The sequence below is a fragment of the Pteronotus mesoamericanus genome, unplaced genomic scaffold (assembly GCF_021234165.1).
Source record: "Pteronotus mesoamericanus isolate MK-2021 breed Mesoamerican mustached bat unplaced genomic scaffold, CSHL_Meso_final scaffold_533, whole genome shotgun sequence".
Lineage (NCBI taxonomy): Eukaryota > Metazoa > Chordata > Mammalia > Chiroptera > Mormoopidae > Pteronotus > Pteronotus mesoamericanus.
Window position 1 is genome coordinate 5913902 of NW_026555320.1, and position 22909 is coordinate 5936810.

At 62.7% G+C, this 22909-nt stretch overlaps 1 protein-coding gene across 2 annotated transcripts in view; it reads right to left on the reverse strand.

The window, feature by feature from the left end:
- Positions 1-200: 200 nt before the first annotated feature.
- The window catches only part of POC1A (POC1 centriolar protein A), a 41104-nt gene continuing 18395 nt past the window's right edge, over positions 201-22909 (reverse strand). Inside the window, exons 9-11 of one of the 2 annotated variants that reach the window (XM_054594520.1) lie at positions 21734-21832; positions 9896-10042; positions 201-299 (exon numbers count right to left, since the gene is read on the reverse strand). In XM_054594520.1, coding sequence (XP_054450495.1) covers positions 201-299; positions 9896-10042; positions 21734-21832 — 345 coding nt within the window. The remainder of the gene's footprint in view (positions 300-9895; positions 10043-21733; positions 21833-22909) is intronic. The other variant, XM_054594521.1, reaches the window with a different exon arrangement.

Consider the following 22909-nt stretch of genomic DNA (forward strand, 5'->3'; position numbering starts at 1 on the left):
GTGGTCTTCCATGCCAGGCGGAGCACCTCCAGGGGTGTGCGGACCGCAGGGCGGGCAGGAGGGCCCAGCCCCCGGGCTCCGCGGGCACGCCACTCCCGCAGGGCTGAATCCCCTTGTTTATTTACCCGAGTCCCACAGTCCCGCCCTCCGCCTGCCCCCCCACCCCCAAATCGACCGAGCTCCTGATTCCTGTCCCCCGATCACGGTGTCGTCCTCTGCATGATTAGCTGCTGGGTCTCCAGGCACTGCTTCAGCTTGTCCTCCGTCAGCGTCAGCCGCTGCTCCAGGATGGAGACTGTCTGCAAGCGACAGGCGTACCGGCTCAGATGGCACAGGGCCGCCAGCCGCCCCGGGGTCCCGCCTGCCCGCCGCGCTGCCCCCTGTCTGGGGCCCGCTGCCGGCTCCCCCCGCCCAGGGGCCTGCCTGGCGCCCAGACCTCCGGTGGCTGCTGGGACCACTCCTGCCTTCACGCAGCCCTTCCAGGGTGGGAGGTGGTTCTTGGGTGTTTGTGGGAGGGGGGAGACAGAGTGAGGGAAAGGCGGCGGCAGGTCCCACGGCCCTCGGCCATTCCCGAGACAGGGAGGTCGGGAATCCGTGGCCCTGGCGGTCTGGCGTTTGGACTGGAGGTCTGGAGCAGAACCACCCCCTCCCTGCAGCCGGGCTGCCCATAAACAACCAGACACCACCAACCACCTCCATTCCGAAGGTGGGGACACCGCGCCCACAGGTGAAGGTGCCCCATCTGGTCCTCAGGGCCCGCAGCACAGGCCCTTCGCCTCCGCACTGACTGGGCGCTCGCTGTGTCCCCGGAGCCCAGGAGGCGTCTGCCTTTTCCAGCCCGGTGAGGACTGCTGCAGCGAAGTGCCGCCTGGGCCCAGGCCCTAGCTCCCCATTTTCAAGCCTACTTCCCTCTCAGGAATGGGAAGGGTGTCGCTGGGCTCACAGCTGCCCGGATGGTGAGGTGGCTGAGCACGGGGCCCCGCTGCTCAGCTCGACTCCAGCTGGCCGCTGTGGCAATCCCTGTCATGAGGGAGGCTTCTGGGGGCTGCGTCCTTGCCCCCTGGCCTCCCCCGCACAACCAGCATGGCTGGCCTGCCAAGGGCCCACGCTGCTGGGGCTGCACGTCCTTCGCAGGCCAGGCCTGTCTTGCAGATGTGGCTCCTGGACCAGGCTGCAAGGACCTGTGCCCTCCCCTGGCTGTGGACCACGCGGGCAGAGGTGCGGTGGTGCCGGTGCCTGTGTGCTGCCCAGAGGGGCTGGCCCACGGCCCTCGGCCCTCTCCCCACGGCCGCCTCGCCGGTCACGCCCACCGCGCCCCCGCTCAGCCCGACACTCGCTGGCACAGCAGCTGGGCTCACCACTCACTGCCCTCGCCAAGGGCTGGCCTAGCGCCTATGCGTGCCAGGCCCACACGGGGCCCTGGGCGAGTCCACTGGGGACCGGCCTCAGAAATGGGTCAGGTAAGAAACAAAGCTTCCTGTTAATCCTCCCTATTTGCCTGTGGGCTTGCCCCGGAGGTTTCGCCGCCGCCCCTGAGGGCTCCCTGGAGGCTCTGGGCCTCGGTCCAGTGGACAGGGACCTTCCCTCTCATGCGCTGGGTGAAGCACTGAGGTCCAAGGGCACGAGTCCCCCCTGGGGCTGCTAGGACCGTGTCCCGCACGCAGCCAGCTACTCCTGGGTGCTCCTGGAGGTGCGGGCCTGAGGAGTTGTTGCCCGTGGAACAGGAAGTGCCCCCAAGGGGCAGAGCTGGGCTGAGATGGTCCCACTCCCGCCGTGCTGGCCGCTGGCCACGGGCCCAGGAGGGGTCTGCATCTCGTAAAAGCAACAGCGGAAACAGCCCCGGGCTGGCCCGCAGCAGCATTCCTGGAAGTTTCCACTGGCTGCTGAGACGCTCGCTGCGAGCCAAGCTCCCAAACCCTCCTTCACCCAGACTTTTCCCGACGGCCCGGACGCCAGGTCACGGCGGGGGAGCGGCCTGCTTTCCCTTTCTTGCCCCTCCTAAACTTTTCCCAGGGACCCACTCTCCAAATGCAGAGGCTGTGGGTGCAGGGCCACGTCAGCAGCGGGGTGCCACGAATTTCCGGAGGCCCCCACTTAGTTCCATGGGGGCCTGTACTTCAGCGCGGTGGAAATATAGCCATTACATTTGTCAGTATTAAATTTCTTTGAACAGAAAAACATCGCCTACTTTCTATCCAGCCCCCGAATCGAGGATGCCAGCCCAGCTGTGGGCCTTTCTTTGGGAGCTTTAAGGGGTGCTTCATGGCACGCTGTAGACAAACCGGTTTAAAAGAAGCCCCGCACCCCTCATCCCTGCCGCCCTCAGGCTTCCCCCCGCCCCACCAGGCTTCTAGGTTTGGGCTCCCCCTCTCCACCCGCCTTGGCCCCCAGCCTGCTCTGCCAAGATGCTGGGTGGCAGCCACCACCCAGGGATCCCTCCCGCCAGGCACCCACCCCCAAGCTGATAGGATGGGCCATTTCTGTACATTAACGCTGCATTCTCTGCTTCACAATTGTTCTTTTTTTAAAAATCCCTACTCAAGGACATCTTTCCATTGCTTTTTAGAGAGAGAGGATGGGAAGGAGGAGAGGGAGGGAGGGGGAGAGAGAGAGAGAGAGAAACATCAGTTTTTCCTACAGGCACCCAGACCAGGGAATTGAACTTACAACCCGTGCATGTGCCCCAACTGGAATCAAACCCATGACCCTTTGGTCTATGGGACGGCGCTCTAACCAAGTGAGCCGCACGGGCCAGGGCCAGAGCTGTCCTTAACAACCCCTCCCCAGTCCCAGCCCTTAGGGGAAACAGCGCTCCCTCAGGACAAAGTGGGTCCTGGAAATCCTGGGCTCTGAGCCTGCAGATCGCTGTGCCTCCTCTCCACCAGGGAGAGGGTGACCCCAGGGCGGGGTGGGCCCAGGGCTGCCGGCGCCCCAGCCACCACCATACCACGCGCTGCCCGGCTGCCGGCAGGGAGGAAGAGCGCCCGGGAGAGTGCGGGCTGTCGGGCCCCGCAGCTACTTCCTGTGGCCTTGCTCGCAGCGGCGCCTTTGCTGGCTGGCTCGGAGCCCAGTGGCCGTGCAGGCAGGCCGGGCAGCCACGCCAGGGTGCCGCCTGACACAGCCCCTCCCAGCGGGCCCCGGCCTCACGCCTCGCCTCCCTGGGGATTCTGGGGCCCCTCTGCACTGCTTCTGCCAGGCCCCTGTCCTGTCCAACAAGCCCATGGCTCAGGCGTTCGCATGGTGTGGAATTCACGTGGCACTCAAGGCCCGTGCTGCCTGTGAGGATGCCCTTCCTGCCCAGACCCCACCCAGCGAAGCTCTGCCCCAGCCCCTCCCCCAGGGGGTTGCCAGGTCCCGGCCCCCGGGCTCAGGAGCCTGCCCTCAGCCCCCAGCGCATCAGGGCTGGGGCGCAGGTGTGGGTCCTTGGGCGATGCTGTCGCAGTGACTCTTGGTCCCCACCTTTGTCACGTATGGTAAAACCACAGGTTCCAGAGCTGTACAGCCTGGGCTCGAATCTGAACTTGACCACTGAGCTGCTGAGTAGACTTGGACCAGCTACCTGACTCGGGCTTCAGATTCCTCACCCGTACGCGGCCCTCCCGTGGAGACGCTGCAACACTGTGTTAATAGCAAACGTTTTTGTGGCACTTGCTCTGTGCCAGGCTGGGCACGGGGTGCCCTGCGGGCAACGCGGCTCCCCCATCCCTTACCCTCATGGGGGCCAGGGCTGAGCCGGGCTCTTGGGGGAGCTCAGGCGCCAGGGGTGCTTGATGAGGCCCCGAACAAGCCTGGGACCAGGCCTGGGAGGGTCGAGCCGCTGGGGCACGTGGTAGTCTGGCTGCTTCCCTGCGAAGGAAGAGCTCCTCCTAATTGTTTCCAGGCTTGTGGTTGCTGTGGGCCCCCCCAGGCAGACTCCCCAGGGGCGCTGGGGTGCCCCAGTCCCCTGACCCCCAACACAGGAGCCAGGTTACTGGGGGACAGAGGGCCCCAGCTGCCCTGGGTCTCGAGGAGTGGGCACAGTCCCCAGCCAGGTCACTGGGGCACTAGGGTCAGGACGCAGGCCACCTCCTGGGGCCGGCCACCGGCTCTGCGCCTGTCTCAGCGGTGCCACACAGAACGCTGAGCTAGCCTTCCGTTTCATTGCAAAGATGGAAAAATGTGGAATTAATCTCCCCCGTAGCACGGTTGGACTTCACTCAGATTCTGAAGATCTGAAACAGATGCAATAAAAGGGGCTCTCTCTGCTGTGGGGTCTGGTGAGCTATCAGAACAAAGTGGGGCTGCAGGGCCCAGCGCCGGCCCAAGGGCTCGGCCTCGTCTCCCGCCTGCTCCCACTTGGCCTCTCATGGGCGTGGGAGGTGGGGGGTGGCGTGTCTGTGTGCGTGTGTGCGCGCGAGTGCTCACACATGCTCACGCGCACAGTGCCAGCCCCACCCTTCCCACGCCAAGGCCCTGCCTCGGCCCCAGCCCGTGTCCAGACCGGCAGCTCGAGCCCCGGGCAAGACCAGCCCTTGGAGCAGCCTCCCGACACTGCCCGGGGGCCTGCGCCCGCCGTGGGGACAGGGTCTGTCTCTTCCTGCTCACACTGGCCTCCTGCTTCCAGGCACAGCCGCTGGCCTGGGGGAGGGGCGCACTGGGCGTTGAGTGGACACGTGCCCTGAGGCCTGGGGATGCGGGCAGCCGGCTCCTAAAGGCAGCCCTCGTTTGGAATGCTCCCCAGTCCGGGCCCTGGATCTGGAGGGCTTGGGGGGATGGCGGGGAGGGAGGCGAGGGTGGGCAGGCCAGACGGGCCCTGCCAGCTGGCCTGGGGAGGGGGAACCTCCTGGCCTCAGCGGGAATGTGGGGTGCACCCTCCGCACCTTTCACCCTGATCTGGTGAGACAAAGCTCCACAGTCTCAACTTCCAAGGGGAAGGAGCGTAGGTTCCCTCGTGTGCGGACGTCTAACATGCTAACCTGCCCAGGGTCACACACAGCTGAAGCACAACAAATCCAGTGTCTTAAAGCAGTTCCTCCCAGTCTCTCCGGTCTCAGCGACTGTCTTTCTAACAAGCCCCCCTCGCCCCGCAGCCTGCTGCTAACACACAAGCGCTCTTGTCCCTGGAGCCCACAGGTCCGCGTTCCTGTTTCACATTATCTCAGGGAGCTAGGGTTTCTCTGCCAGTTCTGCGCTCCCGCCCCCGCCCTCACTGAGGACCCACTCGCTGCGGGAAGTGCATGAAGCACGGTTTCCTATTCCTGGATTAGCCATGGGATCAAGGAATCCTGGCTAATTTACTTTCCTCGTGGCTTTATAGCAACTCCTTTTAAATAAACATAGGCTTTCCACATTGCTCCCAAAGGAGAAGCAATAAAAAGTGGGTTCACTCACCGCCACCCAGAACACCGGATGCTCCTGGGACCTGTGGGGCGCTAACCCCCACCCCACCGACACCGGCCTGCGCTCCAGCACACCTCGTCGCCAGCCGCAGGCAGGCTGCCAGGGAGGCCGGGGCCCGTCGGGGCGAGGCCCCGGGGTGCCGAGGGCGAGCCACCGCTCAGCCTCAGGCCCTGCCACAGGCTCTGCCGCGCTCCAGCCCCAGGGGGCCGCCTCCGCCTCCTGTCTCTGCAGAGGCTGACTGGCCCGACAGTCCACATGAAGGAATTAATTTACCGAGGCCTGACAAGACACAACTTCGCAAGTCAGAGGGGCAGCTTCCCAGCTCACTGGAGGCCTGGGCGACCTCAGGCTGCAGCCCCATGGGCAGGACCCACTCCGGGATGAAGATGGCCTCCCCCGCCCGGGGCAGCGCCTGCCTCCCGCCGAGGCGGTGTCTGGGCTCACCGGCGCACCAGCCAGGCCCAGCCGGCTTCCCCAAACGGCATGCGCGGAGCAGGCCCGCAGCCGCTGTCCCCGACGCTCCTCCAGCGCGCTTCACTGGGGAGGGCAGCAAGGGGCCCCCGGCCAGCTGGGTCGTGGTCCCCGTCGGAGCCGCGCAGGCCTGTGCGGGGCTGCCTGTCCCAACCACAGTCTCCTGGCGTCCCCTTCGTCCTTCCTCTCACAGCGCGCCTGCTCCCCCCCGGCGCCGGCCTCACAGGAAACCCACCTGATTGTGACCATCCCCGGGCCCCAGAGGCAACCGCAGCCTTCCGGAGCCCATCGGGCCCACGGGCCTTCTGTCCGCAGCGTCTTTGGGGAGGGGGCGCTTTCTGTCACAGCTGCAGACGGACGGTAGGCGGGGCTGCCACCAGCCCTGTGCAGTGACCAACACGAGCTGGCCGGGCCCTGACCTGGTCCCAGGGAGACACAGGCTCCCCCGTGCCCTGCGTGTGCAGAGCCGGGGAGCCTGTGGGTAACCGGCCAGCAGGAGGACGGGGAAGGGCCGAGGCCCGGCCCCTGCCGCCACTGCCGGAGGCAGGCCCCCAGCGTGTGTCCCTAGAGACCAGAGGGTGCCGTGCCCCCGCCGCTCCGGAAGCAGCCTCTGAAGGGGGGAGAATGAGCCTCCTGTCTCCCGATCCGCTGGCAGGGGCGCGGGTGGTCTGAGCTCGGTTTTGACCGGAGGGCAGCCCCTCAAGGTCCATGGAGAGAAGATGGCCAAACCCACTCTGGACGAGGCGGGCCTGGTGGCTGGATGTGCTGATGGGCGGGGGCGGGGGGGCACGCCGGTGACACGCCACAGCTTCCCCACCGGCGCGGCTGGGCCCCCCTGGGAGGACGCCTCGGGGAGAGGGCAGCCCTGCTCCACAAGCCGGAGGCTGTTTCCACAACAGCTGGCCTGCCCCCAAAAGAGACACCACAGACGCCCGGGGGTCAGGCAGGCGTGGCCCACCGTCCCCACCGGCGTGGAAGGGCACAGCTCGCCTGAGGAGCCCATCACACAGGGAACTGCCGGGACCCTGTTGGGGGAGTGAGGTCCGGGTGTCTCAAAGCAGGCCAGCCACTCTCTCCAGCTCCCCAAAGCAAACAGGCAGGACCCTCAGCCATGCTGGCTTGGGCGGCAGTTAAAACAACCTGCCCGCGTGGCTGATGCCAACGCCGGAGGCCTGCAGCGGCAGGTCTGCATGCTCCCCGTGCCGCGCACGTCCCGGCCCCGGAGCCCAGCCGCCCCGGCGCGTCGCCGAGCCCGGACGTGACAGCGCAGCAGTGCTGTGGCCGGCCCGAACCATGGGCACTGGGAAAGCTGGAGCAGGGAGTGGTCTTTTGAATAAGCAGCAAGTCGTGAGACTGGAGTCGAAAATAACTTTGTTGTGGGCTTCTGAGGCAAAACCGCCCGGCCCTCATCGGCCCAGGCCCCACACGGCAGCCTCCCCAGCTCCTGGGTCCGGGTCCTGCCCCTGCCCCCGCCCCCGCCACGGCCGTGGGACAGACACAGACGCATGGGCTGTCCCCGAGCCTCCAGGCTGCAGGCAGAGGAGGAAACCCAGGCGGGCCAAGGTCCACACAGATGGGAGGAGGCAAGGCTGGGCCAGAGCACTCCTGGCCCGGGTTTTCCTCTGGATCCCACGAACTTCTGGGGTCCACCGCCCTTCTCAGGAGGCGAAGAGTGGGGGCGGGCCCAGGGGGGCAGGGCCCGGGGCCACAGCACAGCTGCGCGCTCGCTCCAGGGCGGGAGGGGAGCGGGCTTAGGGCAGTCTCCAAGAGGGAGCAGGCGGGTGGGCGGGTGGCAGCGGGGTTCACACCCATAATACATAGGCTCCACCTGTGGCCTCCGCCCTAGGAGCTCCTGAGACCCCCACGAAGGGTTTTGAGGAACAAATGTCTCCCCAAAGAAAACTTAAATGCCACTGTCAGGAAATACCTTCTCCCCAACTACCACTATTTTAATGCAATTCAAAGAAGAGCTGCCACAAGTATGCCTCTGAAGGGCTTCTATCTTGGCCCGATGCCTGAGTCTGGGTTCAGGGCTCCCATCTAAGGGGCCCCCGACCCCACCCTAACTTTCAACTGGCCCCCTTAGACTTCTGTCCCTTGTCACTTCCTGGGCCTGGGGAGTGGCCCCTTTCTCGCCCCACCATCTGCCGCCCGGCCCGACCACCACAGCCTTGCCTGCGGCTCGCAGGCGCCCCTGGGCCTCGCCTCCCGCAGCTGCGGGGCCTGAGGGCTGCCCACGCCTGCTCCTGCCGGGCCAGCCAGCCACACCGCCTCTTGGAGAGCACGCACTCGCTGGTGCTTCACCAGGCAGGCTGGACGTCCCCATTTTACGAGGGAGGACACTGAGGCTCTGGGTAGACGCCAGCGGCCCCGGGGGGAGTGGGAATCTTGGCCATAAATCCAGGAGGGCAGGGGTGTCCAGGCGCTCTCCAGGGGGGCTCGTGGGGCGGAGCAGCACGGCCAGAAACCCAGGAGGCGCCTCGCTCCCACGGCTGCTGGGACCCAGAGGGCCGAACGCAGCCCGGCTGCTCAGAGTGTGCCGTCAAGCTGGGGTCAGGGTCCCAGGGCTCAGTGGGGGAACCGGGGAAGCCCCAAACCGCAGCCTCGCAGAGGTCAGGAGGGGTCGCGCCGTGCATAGAAGGGACGGGGCAAGGGGCATGCTCGCCGGCCGCCACCTTGGGGGCCGGGCTTACTGGCCATGATCCCTGAGAACTGCGCAAGGACTCCTGAGGGGAGGGTTTGGTTTGCGGATGAACGTCCTGGTGGAGCCACCGGGGCGGACGGCATGTTGCTTGGGTCTGCGAGGGGCTGATGCCGTGAAGGAGGACAGAGGCCCAGAGGCACTGGCCCCCGGAGAGTCTTCACTAGCTCTGTGGGGCCAGCCTCGCCCCAGCTGCCAGCTCACAAGCTTCTACGCGCACCCCGAAAACAGGGACAGGAAGTATTTTTAGTGTTCTCTTCTGGATTCAAGGGCACTATTTTTAACCATCTCCTCAGACTTAGTTTTCAGGTCCATCCCGTGAAGCCCTCGTGCGCTGCACCCCGACATCCCCCGGAGGAGGCTGCGAGGGACACGAGGCGGCACGGCCACTCCCGCCAGGGCCGAGGGGGCGGCTTTAAGTCTCAGCTCGCTGCTCCCCTCCCTCAGCGCGTGCCCACTCTGGGGTCACCTGCCTCCAGACGCGTCTGCATGACGTGTCACGGTCCCCCAGCCCCCAGGGAGACGCAGATCCCGCCCCCACGTCCTTCCTTCAGTGGGTCCATGTACGCGTCCTCGCTGGGGCGCTGGGGCTCGCTCTGAACCACGTGGCAGGAGGGGGCTTTCCTCACTCAGCCCAGACCCAGAGGTGGAGAAAGGACGCTGCGCCCCATGTCCATTGCTGTCACAGACGCAAGGGATCCTGCGTCCCTCCTGCACCCTCACTCTGCCCATGAGCTGGACCGGGAGACGGGGGTCTGCGCCTGAAGCCAAGGACGGAAGGGGCCTGACGACCTTTAAATCTTGCCTTGTCTGCCCCCTGGCCCTCTCTTCCCCGCTGTCTAGAGGTGCCCAGGGCCGCCCTTGGCCTGCGGGCAGCTGTGCCTTGCTTGGCCGGGACAGCCCCCGGCGCCGGGTGAGACGCTCCCGGCGCGCCTGCTGCCGCCACATCTGCTGTGGCTGTGACGCACGCACGCGCCACAGGGCAGCCCACGTCGGTCCTGCTGGGAGGGCCAGCACCTCCCCAGACCCACCTCCACTGTCCCCCACGGACGGGGGGCAGCGCCAGCTGGAGCCCAGGACCTGGCTCTGGGGGCCTGGACTCCCACCCCCACGCGCCCGCCCAGAAGTGAGGATGGACAGGTAGCGTTTCTTTCGAAGCCCTGGGTGGGCAGCCCCTGACAGGACACGGCCCTGGTGATTCTGGGGTCCAGTGGCTTCTCACGGCTCGGACGGCTCTGAGAGCCAGGGTCCCAGGACAGGCAGTGCCGTTTCATGCACCTGGACTGGGACACAGGTCCGCTATCTTGGGGTTCTGAGCACAGACGGTGGGGCCGCGCAGCCTACCTGGGTGAGGACGTCCAGCTGGCCCACGATGTGCTCCAGCGTGCTGGTCAGCGTCTGGGGCACGCTGCTGGGCTCCGGCGGCGGCGGGCTCTGCGCCTCCGCCCGGCTCCTGCCTCCGCCCAGGGGGACGGGGAAGTCCGCTTCTGGCTAGACAACGAGAGGAAAGGGGACCCTCAGTCCTGAGCAAGTGCTTGAGGGGACATTGAGCAGGAGCAGCCCCTCCGGAGGCTAAGCGGGAAACCACCAGCACGCGTGACGGCACAGGCTCCAAACACCAGTGAGGGGGCCGGAGCAGGGCCCCACCCAGGCCGCACGCCCTCTCCCAGGCCTCCCCTCAGAGCAGAGGCCACGCGTGGGGAGGCATCCAAGCGCCTGGCGGGTGGGGTGGGGGAAACAGGGGACCGGAGAGCACCCTCAGCCATGGGCTGGAGGCCCCAGGTTGCTTCCGACGGGGCTCGGGATCTGCCAAAGATCCTTCAATCCCCAAGCACAGAAGCCATCCCTCCAACCCACCACCAAGGACAAGTGACTCCATAAGAGGACTCATTCCAGCCCAACACGTGTCCCCCACGCCGTGCACACAGACGAAGCTTCTCCTGACCTGGGAAGCGCAGGCCTCCCTGAGCCCCCAGGTCCCCACGGACATGGAGGCAGGGGCCCCAGTTTGGTCCGGGGCCCCATGACAGCCCTGGGGGCCGGTCCCCGTGGGAGTGGCGTGCCGGGCGCGGCTCCGGCTGTCAGCCGCCCTGGGCTCAGCCGCCTCCCAATGCCCCACGGCACACCCAGCCTCGCCAGGGCTCCAGGGCTCCCCACCGCCTGCCTTCTCCGGCCACACCCCTGCCTCCAGCCCCGGCTCTCCCTGCTCTGAGCGGCCGGTCCCGCACTCCCGGTCAGAAGCCTCTGCGCTGCCGCGCGCGGGGCCTGGCCACCGCCCCTCAGGACCAGGACGCTGGAGCGAGGCCAAGCACCGTGGGCTCTCCCGCGGGCCGCCGCCCGCCCGCCCGCCCCGGCGCCCTTCTGCCTGCCGCCCCCGCCCGGCCCGCCGCTCGGCCCTCTAGCCCAGGAGAGCCCGGGCTCGAAGCCTGCAAGAATGAAAAAGCTGATTCTAAAATTTATAGGAGCAGGCAAAGGAACTAGAAAAGCCAAAACCATTTTGAAATAAAGAACATTGGAGGACTCGCCTGACACTCAGACTGAGTCTAAGCTACAGTCCAGAGAGTGTGCTTTTGGTGAAAGGACAGACACACGGGTCAACGGGACAAACAGAATTCGGAAACAGAGCCACAGACACGAGCGATTAGTTAGTAATTGGTGAATGATTACAAATTAATTTTTAACAAAGGTATGCAAACAACTTAGGTAAAGAATATTTTCAACAACTGTTGGAACAACAGAATCTCCTTATGAAAAAAAAATGAACTTTGGTACATACTCAAATCTTGTGCCATGTTAAAAAATTACCTCAAGCCCTGGCTGCTGGGGCTCGGTGGACTGAGCCCCGGCCTGCGAACCGGTCGTCGGTTCCCTTCCCAGTCGGCGCACAGGCCGGGTTGCAGGCCAGGTCCCCAGTGGGGGCACATGAGAGGCAACCACACACTGATGTTTCTCTTCCTCTCTTTCTCCTTCCCTTCCTCTCTCTCTAAAAATAAAATAAAAAAACCTTTTTTTAAAAAGTAACTCAAGATGGATCATAGACTAAGTGTAAAACCTAAAACTATAATATTGGTGTACGTTTTTCTTCCAAAATATAGGGGGAAAAAAACCTTTGTGACCTTGGGTTGGGTAAAGATTTCTTCGACATGACACCCAAAGCAGGATTCACAAAAGAGAACGTTTCAAAATGAACTTCATCTACGTTCAAAACGTTTGCTTCTTGAAAAACACTTAAAAAGATGAAAACACAAACCACAAACTGGGAGAAAATATTTGCAAGTCACATACCTGACGAAAGACTTGTATCCAGGATGTACAAACACCTTCAAAACTCAATGAGAAGACAAACCATCTAATTTTTTTTTTTTTAAAGAGGCAAAAGATTTGGACAGATACTTCACCAAAAATAATATAAAGATGGCAAACAAATACAAATAGAACATCTATTCTGTGGCCGGGTAGCTCAGGTGGTTAGAGCATCGTCCTGTAACGCCAGGGTTGCAGGTTCGATCCCTGGTCAAGACACATACAAGAATCACAAGACGAATCCATCAATAAGTGGAACAACAAATCAATGTTTTGTTTTGTTTTTCCTTTCTCTAAATTTTTTTTAAAAGGTGTTATCGCTAGTTCTTGGGAAAATGCAAGTTAAAAATCACAGCGGGATGCCACTGTAACATCTACCAGGACGGTCACAGTTAAACAGACTGACCACGCTCAGTGCTGGCAAGAAGGCGGACACCTGAACTGCCTCACGCTGCCGGGGGGACGCACAGCGGCACCGCCGCTTTGGAAAGCAGTTCGGCAGTTACTCCAAATGTTAAATGTACACACACCACATAGGTCCCAGGCATTCAACTCCCAGGTATTTACCCAAGAAAAATGGGACTATGGGTGCACTGAAAGATACGTACATGGAAGTTAATAGTAGCTTTATTTGTAAATAATCAAAAATTGAAAAAACGCCAAATGTTCGCCAATGAGCAGATAAAGAAATGTGATGGAGTACTGCTCAGCAGTAAGAAGGAATGAACTACTAGTATCTGTAGCGGCACAGGTGAGTCCCAAAACCATTAGGCTGAGAGAAACCAGGCCAGAGAACACATAACCATATGAGTCCATTTGTATCAAACGCTGAAAACGCACACCCGTCTTGTGACCCGTCTTGGGGCTGGAGAAGTCGGGGGGACTGACTACAGAGAGGCGCGAGGGGGCCTTCGGGGGTGACAGACTCATTCTGTACCTTGATCGTGGCAGTGATCCCAGGACTCTGTCTGTCAAAACTCAGAGAATGGTTCAGTGTTTTATGGTCAATGTTGCTATTTATGCGTCACTACGCCTGACTCTGTGTAAAGGCAGTTACAACTGAAATGCCCTGGGAGCCCAGTCTGCTCATCGACATGACAGTGCACTTGGAGGGCCCCTCACTGCCACTCGGCTCTCAGGGTGCAAGTCACCACCTCTCCGCGGGGCATCGCCGACGGGCAAAGCCAAAGGCCACAGATGCCAGGGTGGTCCGTGAGGCCCCCGCTGTCTGGGGTCACTGGTGCCAAGTGCAGAAAGCTGGCGTCGCAGCTCAGTGCTTCCGGTCCCCACAGCCGCAGTCTCCCCGGTCGTCAGCACCTGTGTGTCCCCAGACGGGGCTTCCCACGCAGCAGCCGTCCAGTCCTAAGATGTGAGGCCAGCAGCCAGGTGTGGCTGGAGTCTTCCCACAGAGACGTCATGAGCTGACGTGACAGAGCGACACCACTGAGGGGGGGTGTCAATTATGAACACCTGCTCAAAGCAGAACTTACTCTTTTCTTCCTTTACTCTTAACACTGGACCTTGCCGCTGCCTGACCGGCTCCAGAATCAAACTCTGTACCAGACCAGAACATCCAGGAACTGGTCCACGGCTTGCGTCTGGGGCGGAGAGCGGACAAGGAGGCAGCCCAGGCCAACAGTCTGGGCGGTCTCACTGGTCCCACCTCCTTGTAGAGACCCAGGGGGGGAACATGTCTGGCCGCTGCCCGCAGAGCACACGAAAGCGTGCCCGTGTTCCACGGCAGGGCTGCGCGCAGGGCAGGAAGACGCGTGCACGTGGGTGCCGGGACGAAGCCTTCGCAGCTGAGCCTGTCATCCAGCTGCCCGCCGCCGTCTGCTGACGGAGAGCGCAGATTCACGGCCACAGGCCTGTCTCAGCCTGCGCCGCAGTCTCGTCCTTTGGCTACCTGCCTCCATGGAAAGTGAACTGGCGTCCCTGGCAGGCGGTGGCCATTTGCTAAACCAGGGCCTGGAGCGGAGAGAAGGAAGCAGGCAGAGCTCACTGAGCTCGCCCTCATCCCCAGCGTCTTCTGTGGAAAAAGACACGGCTGTTTTCTCAACTCTAGGCTCAAAAGGAAACGGGTACTGCATTCCCCACTCACACTTGTGGACTAGACACGACAGCCTTGTTTGCCCTGTAACTTAGGGCTCTGGCCTGGAGTCCAGCAAGAGAGGAAATTTCTGGTTCTGAACATAGCCCGAGAGGAGTTCTGGTTTCTTAAAACCATCTCCCTGTTTGGCAGCCTTGCCAAAGTTCTCCCAAGCCACCCGGTGTGAGCCTGGGCTTTGGTTTTTGCTGCTGCCACCCTGGACGACAAGGTGCCCGAGTGCGGGGTGCCTGCGAGCATGGCCAAGGCCTTGGGGGGAGCTTCCCGCCGAACACCCTCTGCTGGGGGAGGGCCGGTCCTTGCTCAGCCCAGTCCCCCAAACACGGCCGAGAGCCCACTCCTGGCTGGGCGCTGAGGGCCTGCGGGAGACAGCAACGCCCCTCAGCGAGGCTGAGGCCTCCGTGGGAGGGAGATCAAAGCTCCTGATAAAGCCCAGGCATTGACTGTAGGTGGCTTTTTTTTTAAATTAAATTGCTTTGAACTAATTTTATACTTACAAAAACATTGCAAAAAACAGTGGAATTTCCATCTATTCTTCTCCCAGGTTCCCCCAATACTAGTATCTCTCACATGACCATCAGGACAGCGATCACCCCAGGAAACCCATGTGGGACAACGCCGTCAGCCAAACCACAGACCCCACAGGACTCCCGCCCGTTTTTCTGCTAACGTCCTTGGATCCTGATGCCCGCAGGGTCCGATCCAGGACCTCACGCTGCATTTAGTTACTTCCCCTCATCTTCCGCAGTCTGTGCCAGTGCCTCAGTTTCCCTTGTCTTTCATGACCTTGCCACTCTGGGGGGCCACTGGTCAGTTATACAGTCAAATGTTCCTCAGTTTGGGTCTGATGTTTTCTCGTGACTAGAGTGGGGTTGTGCATTTTTTGACAAGAACGTCGTGGGGCTCCCATGAGCAGGACTGGCTGTCGGTGGCACTGACCTTGACCAGCGGTGTCACCGCTCTGCCAGGTACCCCCAGGGCTACGTCACATTTCTCCCTGTGTGGTTCATCTTGGAGGACGGTGGCTTTTAAATGGGAATGTGTGGCTGTCATTCCAAGCTCCGCGTGTCCGCCCAGCTTCCTGGTGGCTGCAGCTGCCCCACAGATGAGAGGCGTCCCGTGAATATGAGCGGCGGAGGACGTGTTGGGAAGACGCGGAAGCTCTCAGTGACAAAGAGGAACAGTAGCAGTTTATTTATAGATCCACTTGAAGACGGCTCTTTGTAACTACTGGAGTTGGAGTTTTGGGACCTCGGGAACAAAGGCTGGCTATTTTAAACTCTCCCTGCACTCAGTTCAATGGAGAGCCTGAGAGGCCTGACGTGCTCCCACCCTGGGCAATTCAGTGCGCGCAGCCGCCTGCCGAGGGAGCGGGCCTCGCGAGAGCCAAGCCCTCGCCCCCTGCGGCCCCCAGGGTGGCCCGGGGGCCTCCCAGCCTCCTGTCCTAGAAAACAGCGCTGCCCCCAGCTGTGTGGGCCCAGAGATGGCACCTCTCTCCCTCCCTCCACTGCAGGCTGCGAAGAGAAACAGCGCCCCCCGTGGAGCGGACACCGCCCTGGGGACAGCTGGCCGAGGCTGGCCCACCTGCAGGACACACCTCTGGGCTGGAACAAGGGTGTCCTGGGGCTCACAGCCACAAGTCCACCTTGGGCTCTAGGCCAGGGCTGTGCGACCGCGGCACCGCAGGCCTCAGTCGGAGGGGGCGGCGTGGGTTTCCTCCAGGTCTCCATGTCCTTATTCGAACGGAAAGTGCCCAGCAACATTCCTGACACCATGTGGAAACGCGTGACTATGGACTAGGCGTTTGATACTAAGGAATTATTCATTTTGTTGAATGTGATAAGAGGCTTGCAGTTACATAACCAAGAATGTGTTCACTTAGGGTAAAACAATATATCTGGGATCACAAGAAAATCCTCCAGCTCTTCTAGAAAATGTAGGGGAGAAGAACGGAATCACACTGGCGAGGAGCTGGAGCCAGGTGATGATACACGGGGTTCGTTACGTTATTCTCCCTACTTTCTGTGCTAGCTCAAAAATTTCCACAACACAAAGATTTTTGTTTTGTTTTGTTTTAATAATAGAAAAGCTCCAGGCCACCGGAATGAGCTGCAGAGCTGAGGCCAGGCCAGTGGGACCCCGAGGGAGAGGCACAGGGCCGTGCGCCCGGCGACCGGCCGTGCCCTGCCTGGGAGGCGGACCTGCCGGCGGGGCCACCGAGGCACCCCAGAGGCACCTGGAGCATCCAGGGAACCTGCAGCGCCATCCGGACCTCCAAAGAAACTAATTTTAAGATAATCTCCATGGAAACCGTCTATTCTGATTTCTCCCATGGTAACCAATGAGAACATAAACACAAGTATTACCCAACACCCTTACACCACATGCGCAAGGCTGCCATCCAATCTGGAAAACACAAGCTGCAAAGGGCTTTTCTCCCACTGACAATGAGAAGAAGTGCTGCAACTTCTGGCCCAGGCACGCGGACTCTAGCCCCGCATCGCCCAGTCACCGCAGGACCATGCCACGCCACCTGCCCCAGGCCAGACTGACACCCCAGGCCAGAAAGCAGTTTTCTTCATCTAGCCGGGGACAATCAAAAATGCCAAAGGAAGGGGCCGGGGCAGCCCCTCGCCTCACACGCTCCGCCCATGCTTCCCAGGGACACATGTCCCGTCAACTCAGCCGTCCTGAGCGTCCTATTCCAGTCACGTGCTGGGCACCATGGGGATCAAGGCCCCCGCCCTCTGGGGACACCAGTGAGGCCTGCAAGGAACAGCCTCCAGGGGGCGGGGGCTGCCCCAGTGAGCCCAACCTGCTGTCAGTCCTGGGAAGACTGCCTGGAGGAGGTGCCGCCTAGAGAGCAGGAGTGCAGCTCTGTGGGGGCCGGGAGGGCGGCCCGCCGCCCGGCAGGCAGGCTCGGGCAGCCAGGTCTACGCCCCCTATGGCCCACTCCCTCCCCTTTCAGGCTGCTGGGTTTGAAAAAGCAGCAGAAGGGAGAGAGGCTCAGAGGCCAGTGGTCTCAGCTCCTGCCCACCCTCTCTGCTCTCCCTCACACCTGCGACCCCCGTGGGCTCTCCTGTGGAGAGGGGACTTGTCACACGGCCTGACCAGGCTGCAGTGGCCCCGGGGCCGGGACAGAAGGGCTTGAGGTCGGGCGCAGCCTGTCTGGGGCTTCGTTCCCTGTGGGGAAGCAGCACAAGGCCGGGCCCTCCTGCCTGCGGCCCCGGGGCTTGGGCTCAGCCTGCTGCCAGGTGAGCCATGAAATGAAAAGTGCCCAAAGGCACGGTGCGGGCTGGTGGGGTGACGCCCGGGCACAGAGGCGCCAGGTGAGCTGCCGCGGTTCCGGAGAGCTGTGCCATGGCGGGGGCGGGGGGGCAGCCTTGCGAGGCCCGCGTGCAGGGCGAGACGGCTCCCCTGCCATCAAGCTCTGAACGCGACTCCCAGAGCCAGAAGGTTCCAGCATCACCCACATCCCGAGAAGAGCTGCCTGAGAATCCCTTCCAGGACACCGTCCTGGTAAGATTGTTGTCCTGTTCCAGGAAGTGCCTGGCAGCCAGGTCTCCTTATAGTGGGCCATCACAGGCGGCCTGGAGGCGCCCCATAGAAAAGGGACCCGCGATCTTGGTGGGGAAGTAACCGGCGTGGGCACAGGGGAGTCCAGTTCCCCCAGGGGCGATGGGCCCCGAGGCAGCGTGGCCAGGGGCCTGCACAGGCTCTCACGCTTGGGAGAAGAGCTGTGTCTGCCTCCCCAGCGTCTGTCCCACACTGGGTCTGAGTGGCTGTCCCAGCAGCCGAGGACACTAGGTTCCTTTTCCCACTGACAAACAGAAGATCCCTCTTGCTCTTTTCTAGTGAAGGGCCCCTCAGTTTTGCCGGCAGAGGGACCGTGCTCCACACCCCTGTCCTGGGGCACGGGCTCGACTGCGGCCTGGGCTGTCACCAGCAGGGGACCTCTGGGCTTAGGCTCCACCTGTGCGGCGGAGGGGGCAGAAACAAGTTACCCCATGGAGCCACGCAGATATGCCACCAGTAAGTCCCAAGAAACACGGAAACAAAGTCCCCACGTTCCCCAGTCAGCTCACAAAGCCCAGGCCCCTACCAGGTCCCATGGCGGGAAAGGCAGGGGGCAGGTACGTCCCTGTGCCCACCACCAGCTCACCCTCGCAGCCACGAAGGCGGCTGTGGATGAGGCCAGCCCCGCGGCCCAAGGCGCGGGTGCAGCTGGAGCGCCCAGCACACCAGGAGGCGCGCCTCAGCCCCGCGGACGCCCCACACCCAGGCACTGCCAGATGGCACATTGGGGGCCCAGGTCCCAGGGGACCTGCCCTTTCCCTGGGTGCCCGAGGGCCTGGGCCTCCCGACTCCCCTGCTGCCAAGAGTCCCCGTGAGCAGCCTGGGAGATCCGGAGCCAGCGCTGGGGTCGGGGGAGGAAGGAGAGGCCCCTCTCTACGCTGCGCACACCTGAGGCCCGCTCTAGCCAACACCCACGAGGCCCCACGCCGGCCGAGCGCCCTCACCCTGTGCTTCCCCTCTCTGCGGAAGGCACACTCCAGCCAGAAAGCCGTGTGGACAGTGAAAGAACACGCCCTCCACGCCCCCAAGTGAGGAAGCAAGTCTAAATGGCGGGGGAGCGGGCCCATCCCTGATCTCGACCTGAGGCTCCCCCGGCTTGGAGCCCGGGCCAGAGCCCAGGCCCTCAGCAGCCATCACCCAGGACCCCAGAACCCCAGTGTGGGCAAGATCCAGGGCCAAGACCCTCTGGGCCAGGAATGGGGCCCAGGAAGCCCAAAGCCAGGCCCAGCCCGGGCCACACCCTGAAGTGAGGGTGCGGGAGCGGCTGGGCCTCCTCTCTCTGACCCAGAGGAGCCCCAAGGAGGGAGCAGGCCGCCCTCAGGAAGAACAGAGCGTCAGGCCAGTGACCCTCAGTGACCGCAGCCTCCTCCTGCAGGGGCAGCTCCAGCTGGAGGCTGAGGGTCCTGGCACCCTGCCCACAGGGCACTGGGGGCAGGGGAGGGGCTTGGCTTTTGTGTCTAGGAGTCACGAGGACTCGGGTCTCGCGTGCGGAAGCGCCGCCCCTGCTGTCCCGCAAGGGCAGTCTGCAGAGCGGAGCCGGCCCGGAAAGCGACCCCGGTCAGAAGGGCCCCTGCCCTCAGCCCTGCAGGCTGGAACGCACAATCCCCGACTGGGTGGGGGGTTCACCTAGCTCTCCAGTGGACAGACGAAGGAAAAGAAACATTTTAAAGACAGCTAAAGCTTGGCGAGTACTCGCCAGGTGCTATGCATGGTGCCAGGTGCCGGCTGGCCGTGCCGCCTCGTGAAATCCCCGTGGGGAGGCCCTGGCATCTCCCCACATGAGGGGCTTGGAGAAAGACGCTCGGCCCCAGAACTCGCGGCTGCTGCGGGCACTGGCGGGCAGGCGGCCTGGAGAACGCAGGAGGTGGGCTTTCAGTGTTGCTGAATTACCCAGAATTCTGTACCCTCCCCTCCTGCCTCAGGACAACCCTCCTCCCCAGCTGCATAACGGGCTCAGAGAGATGTTTGGAGGAAGGGCCAGAAGAAATCCGATAAATGAATCTCTGCCACTCGAAGTGGTTTGAAAATGCTTCCGTGGTGGAGGCGGGATCAATCCTATGGCAGCTGGGATTTGAGGGGCAGGTGCCAAACCCAAGGTCACTAAGACACAGTGGTCCTTATGCCTCAGGGACAGGCCCGTGGGGATGCGCGTGAGGACCAGGGCCACACGGGGAGCGGAGCTGACCACCGCGCAAGTGGCATGGACGGCTCCCGGGGCCCCACAAGAGCTGCCCTGGGCGGGGTGGGGGCCAGGTCTGCTCGGAACCTCCCACCCTCGCTCCAGCCTTGCCCACCCTCAGCCCGCCAAGCAGAGAAAGCTCCCCGGCCACAGCCCAAAACTCCCTCATCACAACTCGGCCAAGAACACAGAGAAAAGGGAACCTATTATTCTCATTCTGAAGAGCCGGGGAATGGCTTTTTGCTTTTCAACATGAAATGCGCCTAAAAATAAGCTGTGGATTTCAACCAGAGGCTGGAAATAGCTCCAGCAGGGAACAGAGCTCTGCTCAGAGGGGGCTCAAGGGCGGCCTCCTCCCGGGACGGAGAGCTCCACGCCACAATCAGGGCTGCATCCTGGGCAGGGTCTGAGGGCAGAGGGGCTGTCGTGGGCTCATGGGGCCGCCCTGCCCTGCTCCGCCCCCAACTTTTAGCTGCCACACTCTAGCAAGCACATGGTCAGGAATTCAGGCCCAGCAGTGGCCAGACGGGCTTCCCACAGGCCCCAAGCGCCCAGGCATGACGCACGGGGCTCTGGGGCCGGGGCCCGGGGCCCAGGGTGTGCGCAGAGCTCGCGGGCACGGTGGCGCTCACAGGCTCCCGGGGAGGCTGAGCCCCGGCCCACAACCAGACCCTTCGCTGGGTGCGAGCCCAGTGCCTGGCAGGCCCACAGGGGACAGGGCAAGCATACTCTCCAATGTAAGCAACCAAAACCAAGTTTTAAAGGCCTTTTTCTGTTATTTAGCATCACTTCTGGAAGATGCCGAAGTCTGAGAAGCCAAACATTTCTGCAAAAAGAGCCTGTGTCACACACCCAGGCTTGGGAAGGGGGCGCTCTCCCTGGAACCGCACGGGCAGGGTTCCGACTGCAGAGCCCACGTGCTACCCCGATCTGGGGCTGCCCTCTGGGCAGAGCTGTAGCCTGAAGGCTGCACGGGAACAAACGGCCGTCCCAAGCCCAGCCGAGCGTCTGCCCGCCACGCCCTCCTGCCTTGTCCTGCTGGACGCCCCACCCACAGGCCTCTGCCTAGATTACCGGGCCCCACAGCCCTGGGAAGCAAGGCTGTCCCACCCTCATCTCTGAGCCAGGGCTGAAGGGACAAGAGGCAGCTTGTCCAAGTAGCTCCCCTAATAACTCCAAGAAAAGGGGTGTGGGGTCCCGCGATGCAGGTGGTCACCCACCTTCCTGAAATTTCGCAGCACCCTCCCCTGGGAGGGGGAAGGGTGGGGACCTGGGGGGAGGGGTCCCCCTGCAGGAGCCAAAGGCTGGATGGACTTGGGCTTCCTGGTTCCATTCCGGGCCAGCCTTGCCTCGCGGGAGCCCTGGGCAAGCCGCTTCCTGTTGTTTGGGCCGTTTACGGGTGTGGGAGAGGCCAGGCTGCCTCCGGGGCCGGGAGGGAGAGCCACGGAGCCTGCGGCCCCCGCAGCCCAAAGCCTGCGGACTCCGTGGCCTTGGCTCCAACGTTGGGTTCAGCCAAAGATGAATGCAACCTTGCTCAGTGCAACCTTATCAGTTATCCACTTACCCCCAAAACATTTGTCAAATGTCATTGTCATCTGTTTTGATTCAGGAACACTGAATGCCCTTTTACCAAACAAAGGTACTAAAAATGGTTTGTGGCCGAGGAACTTCCTTTCCGCGGTTTAAAAGACGAGGAAGTGAGGGTGACAGGGCGGGGCCATGCGCCCCGAACAGCTGTGGCTTCAGCACTGCACCCTCTAGGAACCTGGGGCCAGGCCTTCACCCACAGGGCCGGGCAGCCAGCACCTGTCTCCTCTCGCATCTGGCCTGTTTGCTGCAGACTTGAAACAAAGCAGCACCACAAGGACCAGAGTGTCAATTGCCGGATGATAAGCTCTTCCTAGGGTCCCTTCCCCGTGGCCAGCCTAAGCTTCCAACCCTACCGCCCGAGCCCAGTGCTGTTCACTGGCACCCACGCGCCAGCCCAGGGCTCAGACAGCCCAGCCAGGCCACTTACCAGGTGCCTGGAGGAGCTGGCCGGCGTGGCTGGGGGCCTCTGCACTCTTGTGGCGTCTCCGTAATCCGCGACATCGAAGTTACTCTTCCAGACCATCACCTGCAAGACCAACAGGCACGCCAGATGAGAGGGAAGCCCCTCCAGTTCTTCATGGAGAAACCAGGCCGGGGACAGGAGAGCAGCCCCCCCGCCGACACCCCGGCGCAGCTCTGGGGCCTGCCCCACGTCCCCAGAGAGCAGGCTTTTCATTTGGAAGGCCCAGAGTGGGCCTGGAAGTGCCACTGCCAGGCCCTGGCACTTGGGGGTCCCTCTGCCTGGGCTGTCCCCGGGCCGAAGTGTCCACCTCGACACCCCCTTCCCAGAGGGGCCTTCCCGGCCTACGAGTCCTCACCACACCCCTGCACGTCCTTCAGAGCACTGGGGTCACTCATTGCTACTCCTGCCCCTTTCTGTTCATTCATCACGTCTCCCCACTAAAATGAGAGCTCCTGAGGGGGGCGGCCTGGCCCATTGCACCGTGACAAGTGGCTGATGTATGGACTCCAGCCCAGACCACTGGCGTGAAGACCTGGCCCCGACCCTCAGAGCTGGGAAGCCCAGCATCGAGGGGAAGGCCATCCTGGGCGACCCAGCGGGCTGGGACCCTCAACACCGCGAGGCCTCCTAGACACCAGACCTGGGGCCAGGGCCAAGGCCCAGGCGCCCACCAGGAGACAGGTCATCAGTGCTCAGCGGCCTGGGCAGGCAGCACCGGAGGCACCAGGGCCTCCGCACACAGGGCGACAAAGTAGGACACATGCCCTCATGTGTGTGCTCTTGCAGCCATGGCACTGGAACACGCCACCCCTTGAACAGCACACAGGCAGGCTGGGAGCAGAGGGCGGCCGCTTCCAGCCCTGGCGACCGCTAGGACTGGGTTTCCGCTCCCACGGGGGCCGTGACAGGCGGCCTGCCCCCAGGGCTGTCGTGCAGGCTGTGGCACAAAGCTCCGGCCGCGCTGCCCACGCTGCCAGGCCTGCCCAGTAGTTGCCTGAGTGTGCATCTGGGATCAGGAGGAAGGGGCTATTGATATTGAGGTCTGCAGCCCAGGCCCCTCCCGCCCTGTGCCGCTGTGAGCAGGGAGGGTTTCATGCTGCAGATGCGGGGCAGCGCCCGCAGGAGGCCTGCCCGGGGAGG